Source organism: Mastigoproctus giganteus, chromosome 2 (genome assembly GCF_048544385.1).
Source record: "Mastigoproctus giganteus isolate SK-2022 chromosome 2, ASM4854438v1, whole genome shotgun sequence".
Classification (NCBI taxonomy): Eukaryota; Metazoa; Arthropoda; class Arachnida; order Uropygi; family Thelyphonidae; genus Mastigoproctus; species Mastigoproctus giganteus.
Genome location: NC_143576.1, coordinates 21,787,915 through 21,809,335, shown reverse-complemented (window position 1 = coordinate 21,809,335; position 21,421 = coordinate 21,787,915). Strand labels below are relative to the sequence as shown.

At 37.7% G+C, this 21,421-nt stretch overlaps 1 protein-coding gene across 1 annotated transcript in view; it reads left to right on the top strand.

Moving 5' to 3' along the window:
- Ilk (integrin linked kinase) overlaps positions 1–21,421 on the top strand; it is a 123,867-nt gene that overhangs the window by 68,268 nt on the left and 34,178 nt on the right. The window contains exons 6-7 of the mRNA XM_090390376.1: positions 9,431–9,516; positions 15,704–15,935. Of these exons, the coding sequence (XP_090246502.1) occupies positions 9,431–9,516; positions 15,704–15,935 (318 nt within the window). The remainder of the gene's footprint in view (positions 1–9,430; positions 9,517–15,703; positions 15,936–21,421) is intronic.

Below are 21,421 nucleotides of genomic sequence, written 5' to 3'. Positions count from 1 at the left end.
GTTAGCATTAGCATTAGTAGAGGCATTTGATGCAAGAAAGCAAGCTTATGCAGCATCAGCCAGAAAAAAAAAAAAAAAAAAAAAAAAACCACTTCCACTTCACCCCTCTGTTCGTTCAAAATACCTGTCCAGCTGAGCCTTAAACTTATTTAGGCTGTCAACCTCCACCACAAGGGATGGAAGTCTGTTCCACCAACCAACCACCTGCTGGCTAAAGGCAAATTTCCGCACGTCTATCCTACATCTGTCTTTCCTCAATTTGAATTTATGCCCTCTCAGGTGATTTTTCTGAGCTAGAGGAAGAATCCCATCAGCATTGAGCATGCTTAAACCATTCAAGGCTTTATACACCTCTATCAGATCACCTCGCTGGTGCCTAGTCTCCAGACACTGTAATTTGCAAAACTTAAGCCTTTCTTCATAAGAGCACCCCTTTGTTCCATTCACTAATCTTGTTGCCCTTCTCTGTACTCGTTCCAGCAGCTCTACATCCTTCTTGAAATGAGGCCTCCAGACCTGTATACAGTACTCTAGGTGTGGCCTGACCATCGCCTTATACAATGGAATAATCACCTCCTTATCCCTGCTGGAAAAATTCCTGTATATCATTGACAACACTCCATGAGCTACTCTTGCAGCCCGTCTGCACTGCTCAGAGAACTTCATATCTGCCTACACAACCACCTCCAAGTCCCTTTCATTCTCTACCACTGTCAGTGTAGTACCACAGAGTTGATAAGTTGCTCTGGGGTTGCTGTTTCCCATGTGTAGTACTTTACATTTGCCAATGTTAAACTTCATTTGCCACCTCTCAGCCCATCTGCTCAACCTTTCCAGATCCTGTTGCAGCAGCATAGTGTCAGTAGTGTCCTTGACAACCCTACCTACCTTTGTATCGTCTGCAAACTTGGACATTAATCCCGATATACCATCATCAATATCATTTATAAATACAGAAAACAATAATGGACCCAACACTGAGCCCTGAGGGACTCCACTAATAACATCAGTCCACGATGAGCAGTGTCCATTGATTACCACTCTCTGTCTTCTCCCCCTCAACCACCCCTTTATCCATAGCAGTAATTTGCCTCCAATGTCACACTGCTCCAATTTGTGTAGCAGTCTTCCATGTGCAACAGTATCAAAAGCCTTTCTAAGATCCAAGTATATAATATCAAAGTTATTCCCTGCATCCAGTTCTTTTGTGACTGCATCATAGTATCCAATCAAGTTGGTCAGGCAAGACTTCCCCTTAACAAAACCATGCTGTGTCTGAGCTATAACTGAAGTCTTGTCTAAATGATCCTGCAGTGCTTCTTTAACCAGTGCCTCCATTAATTTTCCTGGAACAGAAGTTAAGCTCACAGGTCTATAATTACTTGTGTCAGCCTTTGATCCTCCTTTGTGAATTGGGGTCACATTTGCACATTTCCAGTCTATGGGTACCTCCCCTGAGTCCAAGGAAGCTCTCATAATTATGGCTAAGGGTTTGCTTACTTCCTTTGCTGCCTCCTTTAATATAACTGGATAGATCCCATCCACCCCGGGTGCCTTTCTTGTGTTTATCTTCAACAGTTTCTCCTCCACTTTACTCCCAGTTATTTCAAGATTCTGTAGCTTACTGCTAGAGTTGAATACACCTCTGGCATTCCCTGCGCTGAATAACTCCTCATGTGTGAATGTCGATGCAAAATATTCATTTAGTTTGTTAGCTACCTGAGCAGGATCATCAACACTTGACCCATCAATATCAAGTGGACCAATCTGATTCATCCCCTTCCTTCTAGAGTTTACCTAAGTAAAGAACTCTTTGCTGTTTTTCTTTGCATCCCTTGCCAAGGATTTCTCGTAATCTGCCTTCGCCTGCCTAACCTCCTTTGTAACTTGGTTGCATATCAACTTGTATCTATCATAGGCTTCTGTGTCATGTGTTAATTTGTATGTATCCCATGCATTTTTCTTCTCTGCCATATGCCTCATTAGTTCATCTGACATCCATTTTGGCCTAAACCTTGAACAATATTTCTTAGTTGGTATGTAAAGCCTAGTAGCTTCCAAGATAAGTTCTTTGAATGCTTCCCATTTTGAATTTGCTGTTGGTAACATCATCAGTTGGTCCCACTGTATAGAATTTAAATACTGTCTCAGTCCATCGTAGTCGCCTTTACGGAAGCAATAACCCTTCCCTTTACCCCTAATGGTAGTTACCTCTTTGAGTAAATCCCACTTCAGCACACTGTGATCACTGCCACCTAGTGGTTCATTTATCTGCAGATTCTTAATGCATGAAGAATCACTGCTGATAATCAAATCAAGAGTATTACTCCCTCTAGTTGCCTCCCGAACATGCTGATGTAGAAAACAATCATCCAATAAATCCACAAAGTTAGAAGAGATTTGCATTATCTTCAACAGATGTGATATTTCACAGTAACACTTAGCATTTATTCAGGTATTTTGCTCATACTATGAGCAACAGTCCTTGGTGCCCATCAAAAAATGAGAGGAAAAACTTATAGCTCTGAGGCATGCCACAAGTTCTAATTATTTTTTTAACAACACCGTGATTCATCTCTAGCAACAGTGCATTTTAAGATGTTATCTTCCCCACCTCTCCTGTCAATAAAGAGTAAGGTACTCATGTATACCACATTTTCTTGTTGTATGTAAATCATTTGAGTACTCATATACCACATATATTTTCTAATAATGCGAATAGTGATGCATTGTGGTATACACTGTACCTAGACTGATATTCACCGCTTTCACATCTTCACAAAGCATTAATTGGCAGTTTTTCTGAACAAACTCATTATGAACAACCCCTATCAAGGCAGAAGGGAAGCTGTGCCCTTAAAAGTTAGATATAGGCCACCTCACAGTATCAATAGCTAAATTTACCTGTTCAGATTTACTGAGGGAGATATACTTGCTTGATAAAAATCGAGATGCATTCAAGTGCAAAAAATTTGGGATTTAACTAATGTAGAAGCTAAAATTAGCTTATAAATATATACTTTTTTTTTTTTTTTTTTTTTTTTTTTCAAGCTCATTTGAACATGATATAATTATGTTAATCAAGATTAAAGCAAGATAATTATATTAATAAAATTACACTTTGTAAATTTGAAAGCTAAGGACCTCATCCCATTTTTCATGTAGAGTTAGCCTATCATATGTGATGCCTGGATTGTAGGGTTTGTAATATAAAAAACTTCATAAGAAAGTTTGAAGATCACATTTCAGAACATGAGGATACTATTCATGCTACTAGCCAAGCTCATTCTGCCTTCGAGCATTACTGGTGTGAGTAAGATGGTTAAGTCTATCCCCCAGCTGGAACTTACTGAAAATTTGAAGAAAGTTGAATCCTATGTCATTAAATCTAATGATGTGTAACCTGTGTGATATGCTGCAGCAGGCAAATAGTGAGATAACTCACTTGAAGAAAAGCTGCTACAGATGCTACTGAAAAGATGGATTAGTATATGAATATTTCAGGTCATGGGTACAGAAGGTTATATGAGAGGTTGAATTTTTTATTTTGAAATATGGTCAGGCCACACTTTGAGTACTGTATACGGGTCTGGAGACCTCATTTTAAGAAGGATGTAGAGCTGCTGGAATGAGTACAGAGAAGGGCAACAAGATTAGTGAATGGAACAAAGGGTTGCTCTTACGAAGAAAGGCTTAAGTTTTGCAAATTACGGAGTCTGGAGACTAGGCATCAGCGAGGTGATCTGATAGAGGTGTACAAGGCTTTGAATGGCTTGAGCATGCTCAATGCCAATGGGATTCTTCCTCTTGCTCAGAATAATCACCTGAGAGGGCATAAATTCAAATTGAGGAAGGACGGATGTCGGATAGATGTGCGGAAATTTGCCTTTAGCCAGCGGGCAGTTGGTTTGTGGAATAGACTTCCATCACTTGTTGTTGAAGTTGATAGCCTAAACAAATTTAAGGCTCAGCTGGACAGGTATTTCGAACGAACGGAGGGGTGAAATGGGAGTAGTGGTTGTGCTTTTTTTTTTTTTTGGCTGATGCTGAATAAGCTTGCTTTCTTGCATCATATGCCTCTGCTAATGCTAATGCTAATAAAGCCTTGAATGGTTTGAGCATGCCCAATGCTGAAGGAATTCTTCTTCTTGCTCAGAATAATCGCCGAGAGGGTTGAAATTGCCTTTAGCCAGCGGGTGGTTGATTGCTGGAACAAACTTCCATCTGTCATAGAAGTTGATAGATTAAATAGATTCAAGGCAGAACGAGACAAACATTTGGAGTGAGTGGATGGGTGAACCGAGAAGCTTTTTTTTTTTTTATTTTGGCTGATGCTATATAAGCTTGCTTTCTTGCCTCATGTGCCTTAATGCCAATGACTTTTTAATTAATTTCAATTGGGTGGCTGTTTTGAGTAAAAAAACACAGCTGTGCTTCATCACAGTGATGAATTTTGATCAGTGACCCACCCAAGAGGATACTTAGGTATTAAAATAATAATAATAGATAAATAAATTAAAAGGAGAGTGAAAAGCAAGCAAGCAAGCAAACAAACAAAAAAATAACAAATTTATCCGATAATGCACATATTTTTATTCCTTGATGAATTGTTAAATATTGTTTTTTTTTTTTTTTTTTTTTTTTTAAATTCATTTTTGGTGATAACCAGAAATATAAGAAACAGATTTTATTATAAATAACATCCATATTAATACAGTGCAACCCTGATGTACCATATCTCATTATACCACAGTTCAGCTGACAGTTTCATGTACATGAACTTTTTATAAAATTTTATGATTTGTTATAATTTACATTTCAGCACAAAAGTAAGTGTTTGCTTTTAGCAATGAATTCCAAACTTTTAATTTACAATCATTATGTATGAATTTTTGGAATGTTGGATATATCAGAATATTGATTTTCTTTTCACCATTCCAAAAATTAAAGCACATTGAATGATTTCTCTCATATTTAGGTGGCAGCAAATATTTTAAATCAGTTTGCATTTGCACTGAAACAGTATTATAAATCATTCTCTTACCTGCATTTGTTTCTTCTACCCTACCATCTCCTGGCATTTGTATTTTGTTATGCACTTTGCATAACAAAATACTTTGCGTATGTCTCATGTTTTTCTTATTTATTTTATTCCATACATCTACCATCACCTGCAGCGAGCAAGTAGATGGCAAGTAAATTCCCTATTAATGCTGATGTTCCCCAGAGTTCACTTCCTTCTCTCTAATGACCTTCTTTCACTATCTGGCATTCCTATCCATAGTTTTTCTGATGATAGTACATTGCATTCTGCCTTCCAGTTTGAGAAACCTTACACTTCACAAACAGCTTTAGTTTCTTAAATATCCACCAACAATTCTTTAAATGTTAATCTCTAAGTAATTCTCCAATAGGACAAAGAAAATTGTTGACTGCAATCCTTCTGAAGTTCTTATTTCTCGCAAAAAAAATCTGCTACTTCTGTACTTCAATGGCACTCAAATTTCCAGCCAAGATCACGTATTTGCATTGAGGATTATTGTGATTTATAATTTCTCCTTGAATAAGCACATCACAAGTATTGCCTCCCATGCATAACTTCCTGTACAAAAAAAAAAACTGGGTTTTCTTTTTTTTTTTGTTTTAAGCATTACATATTCCTAGACTAACCAGATGAAGGCAATTAATGAGCCTTCTTTCTCTCTCTATCAGAGATGTCCAGTTTCTGCTGCAACCTTTTCTGTAGATATTTTTATGTTCTTCATAATTGCCATCTGTAATTCTACTGCTCTCTTCAAGACCAGTCTGAACACATACTTCAACTATTGAAAATCCATTCACTGTTCAGCTTCAAACTCACAGAACTAACTTTTCCTCTTTCGTTCTATTGAAAAATCTTCCTTCACATGTATTTCCCAAAAATTTCCATCTACTGTCAACAAAAATCTTCTATTTTCTCAGTCTTCAACCCATCTGCAGTAGTATAGGTTCTAATACCGTTCATGTTTGGGGTATCAGTCATTAAAGGATCCCGCTTGTGGCAGTGGTCCACTCAGCAGGACAACCCTTGTAGCTACTGCCATCTCCTGTCCTTTAACAATCCTTTGATCCTTCTGAGAGTCATGTCTGTAATATGAACTTGCTCCAGTTTGAACAGTGGGATAATGTCATCTTTACTCATGTCCAAGGATACAATGTTTGAATTAAAAGGCACTGTGACCAGTCTCTCTTTCTCTTATTTTTAGGTTTAGACTGTTTGTTCCCTGCACATTTTTTTTTTTGCCATATTTGGGCTGAAATTTTGAATTTGATTTTAAAATTTAATTATTACCATTTAGAATTTACAGTTTTTAAATTTTAAAATAAACAATGATTGTTTGTGATATTTGCTCTTCTATATGTGTGTGCATGTATTTAGCTGTGATAACAGGTGTAGTTGCGCTGTGTCTCCTCATGCTAGAACTGTTATATGTGCCCTTGTGGGTAGTACAGTTGGTAGAATTGGTGCCCTCCCCACACCAGGTGGAAAAGACCTGCATTTGACTCCCATCGATGACAGGAGGAATTTTTAGGGGCTTTTTCACAGTGGCTGAGTTAGTCGGTCTCAGACAAGGGTAGCGTGGTTTTTCTCTGTCAGAAACTCTATAGTTTTTTCCAGCAAACAGAAAATCGACCTCAGAACACAATTTATAGACAATATACACAGAGCAGTATGGCTTTAGTCACTGATGCTCCTAAAAAAAAAAAAAAAAACCTTTTACTACTACTATTGCTGTATGTTTTTTTTTTTTTTTTTTTTCTTTCAATTGACAATTATTCCATTGATAAAAAAGTAGTTGCTAAGTCAAAATTAAAAATTATAAAATATAAATAATACTAAGTCTTATTTTAACATTAAATCTAAATTTCATTTCATATTTAGACTGAAATTACAAAAAAAAAAGGAGAAAGACAACAAATCACTCAAAACTAAAGATAGGCAAGATAGATCCCCAATTCCTTTTAACATGTTTCTGTTGGTACTGACCATGTTTATGCATCAACAGCATCCAGGTGATATCTGTGATGCACATATGTAGCCATTCTTAAGAATTTGTTAAACGAGTTCTGTCAAAGTAAAGGCATGTGAAATTAACAACTGCTCAACATCAGCACACTGATTGAAGTTAGCACTATTTGCAACCCTCACTGTGTCAATATTGAGTTTGATTTTTTTTATTTTGTCAGTTATGTGCTGTAAAGACAGTACACAGTTTTATTTGTTCTTTGCTTGTGTTGAGGTTGGTTATTTTATTTATTTATTTTTTTACTATAGAAGTCAAACTTACGGATCTATAGTCGCCAATTTCCTCTTTAGTTTAGTTTATGCACGTGAATAAACTTTTGATAACTTGAAACCTCAAAATTTATTGGTACATCACTTTAACCCATCTACATGTCATGGCACATCACTTTGATGAACATGTTAATTGAAACACTCTGTATAATATTGAGTTGATCCTTACGTTCAATTCCCTGGCAATGGTATCATAGTAACTTTTCGAGTTAGATAAGCATGGTTTTCACTAAGCAGATTTGTGATTCCTTAAGATTCCATTATTTTTTACACCATAGAAGTCAGACTTGCCCATTTCTTCTTTAGGTCCACCATTGTGGACTGGGGATTGCCCCCGAGTTCAGTGATCTCATAATTAATTCTAATGGTTTGATGCACTGGTAAGTTTGTCAAGGTAGCACTGAGGGTATAACCAAGTATATGTTATCTGTGCCTAGAACTTTATCCTCTTTCTGCCGTAGTTGTTTTGTCTACACTTACCTCTCAGAGATTACATTATCGCCTTCTCTCTTTTTATAGTATTTTAACTCATTGCTACTGGTTTTATCAGTCATGATAAAACCAGTACTCTTAGTTAATATACTCTATACTAATAAACTCTTAAAGTACTAATATACTCTTAGTTGCGGAAATCACTGTTCAGCTCATCAGCTGTGTTATCTCTGCTTCTCCTGCTTTCATCTGTTTAAGGATCAATCTGATTTATTGTTTCATTCCTTGTTTTTACTTGTAACCTGATTTATTGTTTCATTCCTTGTTTTTACTTGTAACCTGACCTCCTTCGCCCCCACTGTTATTTGTGTTGCTATTGACTGCCTCATATTTAGCTTTATGAGAGGTTCTTGTCAAAATTATTTTTCATATAACTTCTTCTGAGGTCTTGTAACAGTTTGACTTGCATTTGTTATATGAACCGGTGTCTCCCAACAGTCTGTAGCTATCCTATAATTCCTTTTGTTTTCTCAAACTTAAAGCATCTTTTTTTTTTTTGTGCGGTACTTACCTAATGGCATAAATTGTGTTTCTGGTTTTCAGTAAGAATAATTTTCAAATTATTCCTGGGAAATTTATATCGGACCACATATGGGCCCCCCCCCCCACAGCACCTCTGTAGCCAGATGGGAAGGAGCAGCAGTGCGTAGCACACGCTTCTTGATTAGACCGGGGTTCGAGCCCATCACCACCAAATATGGAGGATGCGGAAAGGGCAGGGAATGACCATCGCATATCCCAGAGCAATATGGCCTTAGTTGCTAATTCTCCTAAAAACCAAATAACAAACAAACAAACCCCCCCCCACCACAACCACCACCATTGGATAGAGTCCAACAAGGCCTTAGTCTGCTGTAATCCAGCCCTTCTGAAACTGATGGAATACTGTTTGGATTCTTGATAAGAATTATTCCAAAGATTTTACATCTCCCTCCATACCTTTATACAGTTATTTATTGCAACAGTTATTTATTCAGTTGGTTCAAAAACACTTTCTGCTGGGTGGGTTGCCCATTCACAAGTTCTTATTTCTCACAGTTGTTTGGCCTGTAACAGATCCAAAATCTTTTTTTTTTTTTTTTTTTTCTTTACTTCTGCCTCATGCCGTATAGACTTAATACCCTCTTGGATTTGTTCATACCTGGGAATGATCTTATGACTTTATAACTGCTTTTGAATTAAGAAGCACGAGCTCCTTCCCTGCTTACATCCCTACACACATAAAGCATGCTAAAATTCATTATGGCATGTGCATTCAGGGCTACATCACATCTCATTTATTGCTATAAATCAACATTTGTTGTCTTAACAAGTAGCCCACAAATGTTTATTTTTACATATTCTTGAGTTTTCAGTGAATTGTTCATTTTTCTCTGTTCAAACAGAAAATTTATTAATAAATATAATGACTCAATTATGTAGCTTATCATTAATGTATATTATACTTATCCAAGTTACTGATGATTGTAACAAACTTTTTTTTTTAATGATGCATGTATATTATTTTAATGATTGTCTTTTTGTTAAGCATATTTTCTTTTCCATTCATAAATTATCTTTCAATGTTTGTTTGTTTTTTTTTTTTTTTTCCCTTCTTGACAGGAGATGCAACTTTATCTCGTCATTCTGGTATCAATATCAATGAATTAGATTTTCAGACGAAAATGGCTAATACCCCTTCTGGAGAAGTAAGGATTTTCAAATTTTTTAATGTACTTTATTTTTTTTATCCTACTTCCCAAAAATAAAAAGTATGCTTTTGAGAATGTGTGTGGCTCCCACTAATTTTGTGTTTGTATTTTAAGTCAACCATGTTACATAGTGTTTTTTGTTATGCGGTTCCCGTGGTTTCCCACAAATCCGCGTTGAATACTCTGTTAACATAGCAAAGCCAGTCAGTGTGGGTTATGTGTGAGTAGTGTGTTGTTTGTGTTGTTTGACTGGCCTCTTCGTTACTGGGAGATGTGATCACCAGGAAGGAGCCTCCCAGCATCCGTCCACTGGCACGAGGAGCCGGACCAGGGAGTAAAAGACATCTGACGGGCCGTCCACACTCTTGCAGGAGCGAGAGTGGGGAGGGCCAAGGAAAGAGCGGAGAAGAGACAGGAAAGTGGAAGACAGACAAGATAGCGAGGATGACAGAGCGTAGGCATCCTCCCAGGTGAAACGGAGCAGGAAGAGTGCTAGGTGCCGTTGTGGGAGTCCTGGAGAAAGACTGTGGGTAGGAAGAAGAGAATAGATAAAGTTCAAATTAAAGAGTCCAGGATCGTCACAATGGAGAATCACGGAGCGGCGTCGACAGGGCTGTCCGCCACTTGCAGTTTCATGTCTGGAAGTTTCCGGTGCTGGGTATCAGTTGCTGTCTAGAGGAGGTTATCCAGGAGTAGTGTTCGGGAGTTGCAGGTGATGCCAGCGACGACGAAAGACCTCGTTGGCATAACTGGTCAGTGCACGGAAGGCATCATTAGATTCCAATAACTTGGTTACCTTCACAATGAGTTGCCATGATATTGCACTACCTTGAATAAGTAACGCTTCACCATAGGAGAAGACTATTGTTACTTATTCTCAGCAGATACCATCACCCATACGGCACTGTTTCGGAGCTTATTGGCTCCTCATCAGTGGGCGGGCAGATACCCTGGTGTTGCAATGATGCAACCTTGAGGCTTTAGCCCTAAACTATACCGTAATCTAAATTACTCCACACCATCAGGCATCTATACTTCACAACTGGGTTGTCATCATTGCAACACCAGGGTACCTGCCCCTCCACTGATGAGGAGCCAATAAGCTTTGAAATGGTCCTGTCTGGGTGATGGTATCCGCTGAGAATAAGTAACAATAGTCTTCTCCTATGGTGAAGCGTTACTTATTTGAGGTAGTGCAATATCATGGCAACTTGTTCTGAAGGTATTCACAATACGAGATATACTTAATGATGCCAATTTATAACTACTTATGTAGTTGGCTATGTACAGAAATGATGCAAATGCACTAAGTTTGTACATAAGTCAACCATATTTATTTATGTTACATGAGAAGGGTTGCTAGCAGATCCTTATGCAGGTATTTTTATTTTGATCAGCTATTTTGAAGCAAGATGGTGGTTTGTGTGTCTGTGTGAGATTCAGACTAAATTCACCGTACATGTGATTGTTCTCCTCAGTCCCAAGAAATTTATTGTTCTCACTACAGAGATCGTATTTCACAATTTCTCACCTTGTTTTTCTCAAGAAATTATCCAATTTATGTATTCTCATTTCCTAGGAAATCTATAAAATTTTTCAAGAAGTTTTATTAAAAGGAAAGAAACTTTCTTATTAACATTATATTTTTTGAATCATTACAACACACTTATACATTATTATCATTATTATTATTGCTAAATGATACAGCATCAGCCAAAATACATTTTTTTTTTTTTTTTTTTGGGCCAATGCTTATACATTATTTGAAAAAAATAATTAAAATAAAATAAAAATTAAATGAACAACAAAGAAACACTTCCCCTATAACCTGTCCACACCTCCTCATAATTTGTGTAATTCTTCCTTAAATTTATTCAAACTACTCACTTCCACAATACAGTTGGAAGTTTGTTTGAACAGTCAGCAACCATTCTGACTGAAAGAAAATTTCTGCCCACCTACCCTGCAACCATTCTTCAGTATAAATTTATGCCCCTTTGTGTGCATTGTCTCAGCAAGAGTAAGGATGCCATCATCATTTAGCTTACTTAATCCATTCAAAGCCTTAAAGAACTCAGTCAAATTTCCTTGCAGGTATATAGTTTCCAGAAGCTGCAATTTGCACAACTGAAGTCTTTCGTGGTAAGCGTACCCTTTTGTTCTCTTCACTAATCACATTGCTCTTCTCTGCTCCTGTTCTAACAGATCCACAACCATCCTAAAATGAGGCTTCCGGACCTGTAGGTAGTACTAGAGATGTGGCCTTAACCTTTTCCTTATTCATTGGAATAATTACCTCTTTATCCCTAATTGCTGTATATCATTGAAAAAACCCCATAGACTTCCCTAGCACCCCATCCAAACTGCTCAGAGAACTTAATGTCTGAAACTTCATGTTTGTTGTATGAACACTGACATGACTGTTAAAAGACAACATGAGCTGTGAGACAAATGATCCAGTGGTCAGGCAACTTATGAGGTTCATGCCCTGAGCAGTGACTGTTGCCAACCGTACATGGGTTCATGTGCAAATGTATAACCATTGGCTGTTTGTATATGTACATCACTCTCTTGATCAATAATAAAAGACTGCACATTAGTGTTTTCTTTTTATGTTGAGGCATTTAAGGCCATAGGGCACCCTGTGTCAGATTATACAAACTGTATGTACATGTATTTTTGAATGGACAGAGAGAGAGGGTGAGAGAGAGGGTGAGAGAGAGATTAAATGAGAGAAGAGAGAGAGAGAGAGAGAGAGAGAGAGAGAGAGAGAGAGAGAGAGAGAGAGAGAGAGAGAGAGAGAGAGAGAGAGAGCATGTGCAACCTCTGCCCTGGACCTACTATCTTGGCCATGGTGTGAAAAAGAAAAAAAAAAAACTGACTTCCAGCAGAAATCTTTACCATGCCATCAGATGATCAATATGCACCCAAGACCGGAGGAGTGTCTGCACAAGATGAAAGTGACCTTGAGATATCTTCAAAAAATAAAATGCTACTTTTTACACTGAAAGTTGGTTGGTGTTTTTATAATTTTGTTAAATAAAGCACTTCATTGAGTTTTGGACCTTTTTTCTATACTTCCAGTTGGTATATTTATAATTTCTTAAATAAAAAATTTCAATGCATTTTTGGGTTTTCATAATTACAGTCAGTCCTCGTATAGCATGATAGTTGTGTTCCTAGAAACCCCTCCTGCAATGCAAAATCATGCAATATAAACAACAGGCCCTATTGGAAAAATAGGGTTAGGTGCCGACCACCCAAGATTGAACACATGTTTGTAACCAAAACATTACCAAACACAATAAATTATCGTAAAAAAATACTTACGTATTTTATTACAACTATTACGTAATAAAATTTATTATTGCTAATGCTTTTGCTTCTATCGTAAGCAAACTTGTTTTTTGTTTGATTTTCTATCCAAACAGATGACAGCAGTTCCATCTCTTCCAATTCTTTGTGTCTTGATCTAATGGATTTTAATTACACTGAGTTGTTCCTGCTATGAAAGTTGTTTTTATGCATCTTTCTAATTCTCGGCATTGCCTCATTTAGGCCTGTGGCACGTGCAATATCACATGGTCTTTTATTTCGCTCTAAGCGTTTCACAATTTCATATTTTTTCTCTATCGACAGAGGCGGACTGGCCATAAGCCTTACCGGGAAAACACCGGTGGGCCGAAGTCCAGTGTGATTTTGGCCATAAACACTAGTATGAGGTCACTACAAATTTTCCCGGGTAAGAATTTTTGATCCAGTCCGCCTCTGTTTATCGATATTGCTTTTCTTTTTCTCTCTGAATCTGCAGTGTCTTCACCAGGACGCTTCCTTTTCATACCTTTTAAGTATTTTATTCATTTTTAGGGAATAAAGCACAATTACAAAATGAGGAGGCATGCTTGATACACATAAACAAAGCTGCGCATGTGTACTAAAACACATTTCTGTGGGTTACTACCATAAAACAATAAAAACAATTTCCACTTGCATTTCTACCAGTGGAATCTGTTATAAACTGGTAGTAAACTTGATCTAATTGCATTTGTGATAATACCGATAGCTGGAATTGTGTGGGTTTTTACCTTATTATGGTGAAATGTGTTTCCCCTTCACTGATATAAAAAACATAAATACATTTTCAGATCTTCTCTTCATTCCTATCGTTTATATACAGTTGTTGCGTTCAGTTGGGGTGATTCCGCGTTCGACTGCCATTTCTTGTAAACACAAAGGCGAATCATGCATAAGCGAATTCGGTTCGTGTTATATACGATATTGTTCCCCTATTTATAAATCGTGTATGATCGAATTCATGTAGTGTAAACACGTGTTATACGAGGACTGACTGTACTTTTTTTCCTGCTCTGCCTTGCATTATTTTTCTACATATACCTCAGAGCTTAACAAGTTTTCTAAGTTGTTCAAGTAAAATGCTTTTGGGTGAGAGGCCAACTATCTTTTCATGGCTACTTTAACTTCTTCATTGGAAGTTTTTGCTGTGGTGGTGTTGTTTAAACAACAAAAGAAAAAGGTTTTCTTGGGGGCCAAATCTGGGCTATAGAGAGAATGCAGAACAGCTCCAAATTCTTTCTAATGTTGAAGCAACATTGCTGTGTTCCCAGGCTTTGTTCATTCAGTTTTTTTTTTTGAGCTTGTCCATTGTCTCAGTATATTGGATTGAAATGATTACAATTCTTTTTTCCCAAAATTTTGATGTAAATAGTACCCATAGTCCCAAAAAACGACATCTCTTTTGTGACTGATGCTTGACCTTTGAATTGCATATTCAAGGATGCTTCATTTAAAACAGTAACTTTTAAACAAACAATCCCACAGAAACATAATTAAACATGTAGTAACCAAAAATAAGTTAGTAAGGATTTTGGACTAAAGATGAATATGGCTAAAACAAAAGTAATGATGAACAAGTATGCCACGGAAAGGGAAATAATGATTGAAGGAGCAGTAATTGAAAAGGTGGAGTCATATACTTATCTGGGACAAGTTATTAGCTGTAATAATGATAAATGGCTGGAAGTCAAGAGAAGAATAAATTTTGGATGGATAGCATTCAGGAAATATAGTCACATACTGAAGAGCAATCTCCCAGTTTGTCTGAAACGTAAAATAATGAATCAACGTATACTCCCCACCATGACTTATGGAAGTGAAACTTGGGTACTCACCAAAAGAATGGAAGAGAAGCTGAGCACTACACAGCGAAGAATGGAACGAATTATACTGGGAATCAGACTGTTAGATAAGAAGAGAAACACATGGATTAGGCAGCAAACTCAAGTAAAGGACTCTTATCAAAACTAAAGAACTAAAATGGTCTTGGGTAGGACACATAGCTCGAAGACATGATGACAGATGGACTAAAAAAATAACAGAATGGTACCCAAGAGAAGCTAGAAGAAAACCTGGAAGACAAAGGCGGAGATGGATAGATGAAATTTATGAGTTTTTGGGTAGATGGATGGCCAGTGCTCAAAACAGAAGGAACTGGAAAGTTGCTGGAGAGGCCTTCATCCTGCAGTGGATTGAAAATGGCTGATGATGATGATGAACCAAAAATAATTAGCTTTGTGGAGAACCTAGTTGGAATTTACCGTGGTAATTGGTGCTCGGGTTTTGGATCAAGGAATTATTTTAGTCTGCCTCATTATTTGCAAAACATTGAAAATGGTGCAGGGGCGGATGTATGTGATTGGATATATCAATGATTTTCATGGTGTTACTTCAAATTTCACTTTTATATAGCACTGAGTCATTTTTATTCTCACTGTTTTCTTTGCTATTAAAACTTGTTAAGTTGAGATGTGCGATACATAAAATGAAGCATATCTTATTTTGCTCTTTTAAATTTTAAAATCCAGTTTAAGCAGCTGACAGGGATGAGTTATACAACCATATGTTTATAGGACTTTTTTAGCTAGATTTTAGATGTAGAACTTGATGCTTATATTTATTGTCTATGAAGGTTGTACATAAAGAGGGCTTAAGAAATTCCATTAATAATAATAAGTGTAAACTAGAAGAAACAAGTTTTAAAATTTCCACATTTTGTTATTTCAGCCCCCACACTAAATTTAACTGTATCCATTAAAATATCCCAAATGGCAAGTAAGATTTATATTTTTCTTGTCTATTTTTTTTTTTTTTTTTTTTTTTTTTGCAGACTTGGAGAGGTACTTGGCAAGGAAATGACATTGTGGCCAAGATTTTGCGTTTGAGAGAGGTGCCTCCACGAGTTACAAGAGACTTCAATGAGGAATATCCTCGATTAAGGATTTTTTCACATCCCAATGTCCTCCCTGTAATTGGTTGCTGTAATAATGCTCCTAACCTGATTGTAATTAATCAGTATATGCCTTTTGGTACACTCTACACTGTACTGCATGAAGGCACAGGCAGGTGAATTTTTGTGCTTATATATTACCTAATAAATTATGTACAATTTAAAGTAACTGCAGATTCCTTTGTAGGTTAAAGGAAACCAATTATGATTTTTTCTAGTTTAGAATTACGGGGGCCTCTGTGGCCAAGTTGGTAATGACTTGTTCCTGTCCAATGGAGAGTCTAGGGCAGGGATGGTATTGTGGTATAATGTAATGAAACTACAGCATAACTTTTTTTTTTTATGCAACTCTGTTTAAAAAATGTGCTACTCCTAGTCGATCTTTTCATTATATAGCTCTCATTGAGGTGCAGGAAATATACTGTTTGCATTAATGTTCTGTCGAATTCTTTTTGAATCTACATATTTCATGAATATGTGTGACACAGTACCGACGTGAAACACATTCTCTGAACATTGGTCCTCGAGGCTATCATCACAGACATTTTGTCAGGTGTGTCAAGTGGGCTTACTACCTAGGAGTCTAAAACACTAATGGAACTGATATTCAGGACATTCAAATCAAGTTGATCGAATTTCTGCGAAGTCCAATTTCAGCAACAGCCAAATCCTCTGCTTGCACCATCACGTGGGACTGTTAGTAACCCTGGGTATAAACCCCATGTTCAAGTTCTGAAATACAGCACTTAGTATACTGGAGGTGACCACCCAAGTGTGAACCATCATAAGCAGGGGTCAAGGTGTGGCACCTACACCATGCAGAGGAATGCCACTCTTTTTGTGTTAACAGGCAATACTAGGTGGTAGATGACTCTCATCAACTGGTGCAATACCACTACTTTGCTTATTGGGGGCTTGAAGTGGCGGAATCTATGTTTTGTCTCCAGAGCAAAGCTCCGGCAATCCCTCCCCCCCATCTCTTCCATCATGCAGTATGATTGATGTCTTTTGAGATTAATGGACATCGTGGCAAGATCCAATCTTCCCTAAGTTTTGAGAGTACAGCTCTAAAATGATGTTTGTGGGCCAGCCGCTAGATAGTCTACTGGACCAAACTTGCTGGTAACTCTCTAGGAGGCTTCTGGATCAGCTAGTATATAATCTCACTGCCTCTACTCTGGCAGATAGTGACTGTAGGGAGTTCAAGTAGTGTTTATGCATTGGGGAAGGGCATTGTCGAGGCCATATTATGTCAAGGAGCTGGATATATATTCTTGCTGTGGGTATGCCATATCCAAAATTTCATTACTTTATGCAACATATCTTTTTATTATTATTATTATTATTAGCCATATAGTACAAGGAAGCCTGAGGCTTATGCTGCACCAGCCAAAAAAAATTTCTGAGTTACCCTGAGAGAGAGAGAGAGAGAGAGAGAGAGAGAGAGAGAGAGAGAGAGAGAAGTGGAAGGAAATCACCAAGAAAGAGAAAGAAAGATGATATCCAACTCTGGACCCTGGATGTGCCAAGCCCATACTCACCAGATGTGAGCCCCTGGGGTTGATTCCCCACCTTTTCTTACTTTTGAATACATCATGAATTGTCAAACTAATAGAATGAACTTATCTGCAAAAAGATCTAAACCTCCCAAACACTTCCTTGTCCATTTCGACTTACGGTCTGCCAAACACCAGGTACTTTTCCCTGACAGAATCCCAATTATCAATTGATTCACCCACTGTCCATCTCAGTTTCCTAATTATCCATTGCATGATTAATTTTGCTTCAAGGGTGGTACTTGTGCATATGTCTGCTTTGATATTCCCTGTCAGAGACTTAGTAATTTGGAATCTCCTCTTTTTCATTCTTCTTTGGCTTAAAATTTCTTTACCACATTCTTTCAAATTCATCTGTTGCCTCTGTCATTCTCCCAACTCCACTAATCACTTGGAACTCTTTGACTTCCTCTCTTTGAAACTTGACTTTCTCCAGTCCACCTTTCCTAACAGTGAGGTAATTTTCCTTGGTGATTTTAATGTTCTCAGCTCCAGCTGGCTTCTGTTTTCTAGTCACATGGACCCAGCTGGTTGAAATGTTGAGGCTAATAACCTCACACAGATTGTTCATTTACCTACCAGAACACCAGACAATTTTAACCCCACAGCCAGCACACTTGATCTTTTTCCCATAAACAATCCTTCTAAGTACATGGTCGAGGAGAGTGGTCCTCTAGGCACCTCAGATCACAACTTAGTGATGGTCTCTTCTCCAATGGAGCCTTTCTCTTGTGGCCATTTTCAACTTCATATTTGCATTAAAAAAAGAATTCTTGTAGGGATGAAATCCTTTATTCCACACTCCAACTTAAAATCTCATCCTTTATCTAAACATTGGTTTTTCAATAAATGTGCTAAGGCTGTTCAAGATAAGAATGTTGCATATTGCAATTGACCTGCATCCAAAACTCCAGGTTTTTTCTGCCTACACCAAAGCTCACAACAACAGTAAGGCAGTTATTAATCAGTCCAACTAGATTTCGACCAGGCTAAGAGTAGAAAACTTGCTTCTTGTCCAAATGGTAGTTGAGCGAACGTTCCCTTGACAGAGCTATTTGGCCACAACTTTTGCGAGGCGCCTCCATAGCCAGGTGGGAAGGAGCAGCAGTGCATAGCACACGCTTCTTGATTAGACCGGGGTTCGAGCCCATCACCACCAAATACGGAGGATACGGAAAGGTCAGGAATGACCACCGCATATTCCCGGAGCAATATGGCCTTAGTTGCTAATGCTCCTAAAAAAAAAAAAAAAAAACCACAACTTTTGCCCATCTCTATTCTCACCTTTGTTAAAACCAGATGGTTTGACTGCCACTTTGATTCAAAGGTAAAGCTAGCATCTTACTTTAAGTCCTGTATTGATGATCTTGGTAAACCACCTCCTACCATTCCCAGTACATTCCATACAAAGCCTCCTGTGGTCTTCCATCAAAAGGATGTCAGAAGAATTTTGAACACACTTGATGCCAAGAAAATGCCAGGTTCTGATGGTATTTCAACTTCTCAGGCTTATGCTCTTGAGTTACTCCTGTTCTGTGTTGCCTTTTTTCGCTTTTTTGTTCCAGAGATGTTTCCCCTTCTGCTTGGAAATTTGCTCATATCCAGCTAGTTCCTAAACAGGATGACAAATCCCACCTACCCAATTAACATCCATTGCACTTCTACCCTTTCTAAAGTAATGGAGAAATCTATTAACTGCCAACTCTTAAACTATTTAGAAAGTTTCTGTCTGATCAGTGATTGCCAGTAGGGATTCTGTCGGTGTAGATCAACTGGTGATATAGTGTCTTTTGTTACCCATCTGTGGAAAAATTCAATAGAAAAGTTTGGTGAAGCTCATGAAGTTGCTCTTGTTGCTTCAAAAGCTTTTGATCGTGTTTGGCAAAGAGGTCTTCTAAATAATTTCCATGTTATGGATTGCCAACTGTTTTTTTAATTGGGTATCCAGTTTTCTCTCCGACCGCTCACTGTGGATGGTGGTAGATGGCTCACTGTCTTCTAACTTTTCAGCTAATGCAGGTGTTCCCCATGGTTCAGTACTTTTACCCACTCTTTTCCTCTTGTTTATTAATAACATTCTTCCATTGATCAGAAATCATTTTCATAGTTTTGCTGATGATAGCACATTGCATTCCACCTTCCAGTTTGAGAAACCTTTCCTTGCACAAATACCTTCAACTCCTTGAGTATTCACTACCAGTTCCTTAAATACTGATCTCCATGTAAATCTCCAGTGAGACAAAGATAACTTAATTGATTTTAATCCTTCTAAAACTCAGTCCTGTCTTATATCTTGCAAAAAGGATTCTTCTGCTCCTATGCTTATCTTTGATGACACTGATTTCTAGACAAGGTCACAAATCCCTATTGGAGATTATCTTGACATCTAATATCTCTTGGCATAAGCACATCACAAATATTGCTTCCTCTGCATCTAAAAAAACTGGGTTTTCTCTTTTGCTGTCATCATTACTTTTCTTCCAAACAGCCGTTCATCTATACAAATCAAAAATCTGCCCCCACCATGGAAGATTGTTCCCACAACTGGGATGATGCCCTTAAAACCTCTCTCAGCCTTCTAGATTCCATTCAAAGAGGATAGTGAAGTTAATTAATGACATCTCTAACAAAGTCTTTCCACTCTGTCTCATAGACTTTCCTGTAGGTGGGCACTGTTCTTCTGAATTGGCTTCTATAATTCTGGCTCTCTCTTGCTTGCAAAACAGTCTGAACACTAGCTGCAACCAATCAGCATCCTTTTATTATCCAACTTGAAGCTCAGAGAACCTACTTTTCTTCGTTTATGACTTCAATTTCCGTTTTCTGGAGCAACTTCCGTTCATACGTATTTCTTGAAAATTACAATCTACAGAAATTCAAGTATAATGTCAACAAGTGTCTTCTTTCCTTTTCTCAACCTTCAACCCATGCACAGTACTAAGTACTATAAGTTGTAATGCCTCTTGTGCATGGGGTTTTCATAAAAAAAAAACATTAACTAATAATTAAGACAAATTTAATAAGTGTACAATTTTTTAAACTTTTTATTTTATTTTTTCTGTTTATTACATTGTTTCAAGATGGTGTGCCATCGCTCTCTGGGATTTGAATCATAATAATGAAGTCTGCATATACGTGGTGTATTTTTATTAAAATTTAGATAGATTGCCAATATTTGTTGTAATTTTAAATCTGGAAATTTACAGGTATTAATGATTCTGTAATGTCTATAAATTACAGGATCTTTTTTTCTCCCTTCATCAATGACATAAAATTTTAATTTAAAGAATTAAATTCAAAATGAAAGATTCCATGATTCTGTTGCCTTTTACAGTTCTAATTACATTGCAGGAATCCAAGATGTATCCATACTAGAGCCAACATATATAGTACATAGTGTTTAGGGTCAAGTTGTACCAGTGGCTTCCCACAACTCCCTCTGCAATCCGTTCTCTTGTGTCGAATACAGTACCCTGTAAAGGTACAGATAGTGTGAGTGGTATGTGGTTTATGTAGAACTCTTAGCCTTGAAGCCCGCGGAACACCAACCCCTAGTTACTGTACTGGACCAGATAATAGGAATTAGATGTTCTGGTGGAGTGAATTATCAGAGAGAGGCCCAAAAAAAAAAAAAGTTTTTATTAGAAAGGAAAGTGGAGCACGACAGTTCAAGTTTGGAGAATAGGAAGCTTAAGGTGGTAGATGAGAGGAAGACTTCCAGCAGGAATTTGAAGAATGGGTGACAGAGTGACACCCCTGCAGAGGCACCTCATACTCCACAGGCGGGAGCCTGCTAAGAACAGCATAAAATATTTATGGCGGTAGAGCACACCAGGGAAAAATTTTGTGGGAAGAGAAATTGGCACTTCCCTTGGAGTGTTTGGGGTGTTAAAGTCAGAGCCAGGTGCCTTGTGGGAAGTTGGTCGCCATCAATGGCTTAATGAGTCAGAATTGTATTACACTTCTCAGTTCAGCTGTACCCAGTGTCAGCATGGTATCAATGCAGGCAGTGCCACTGGGGGAATATGGCCAGGTAGGTTTT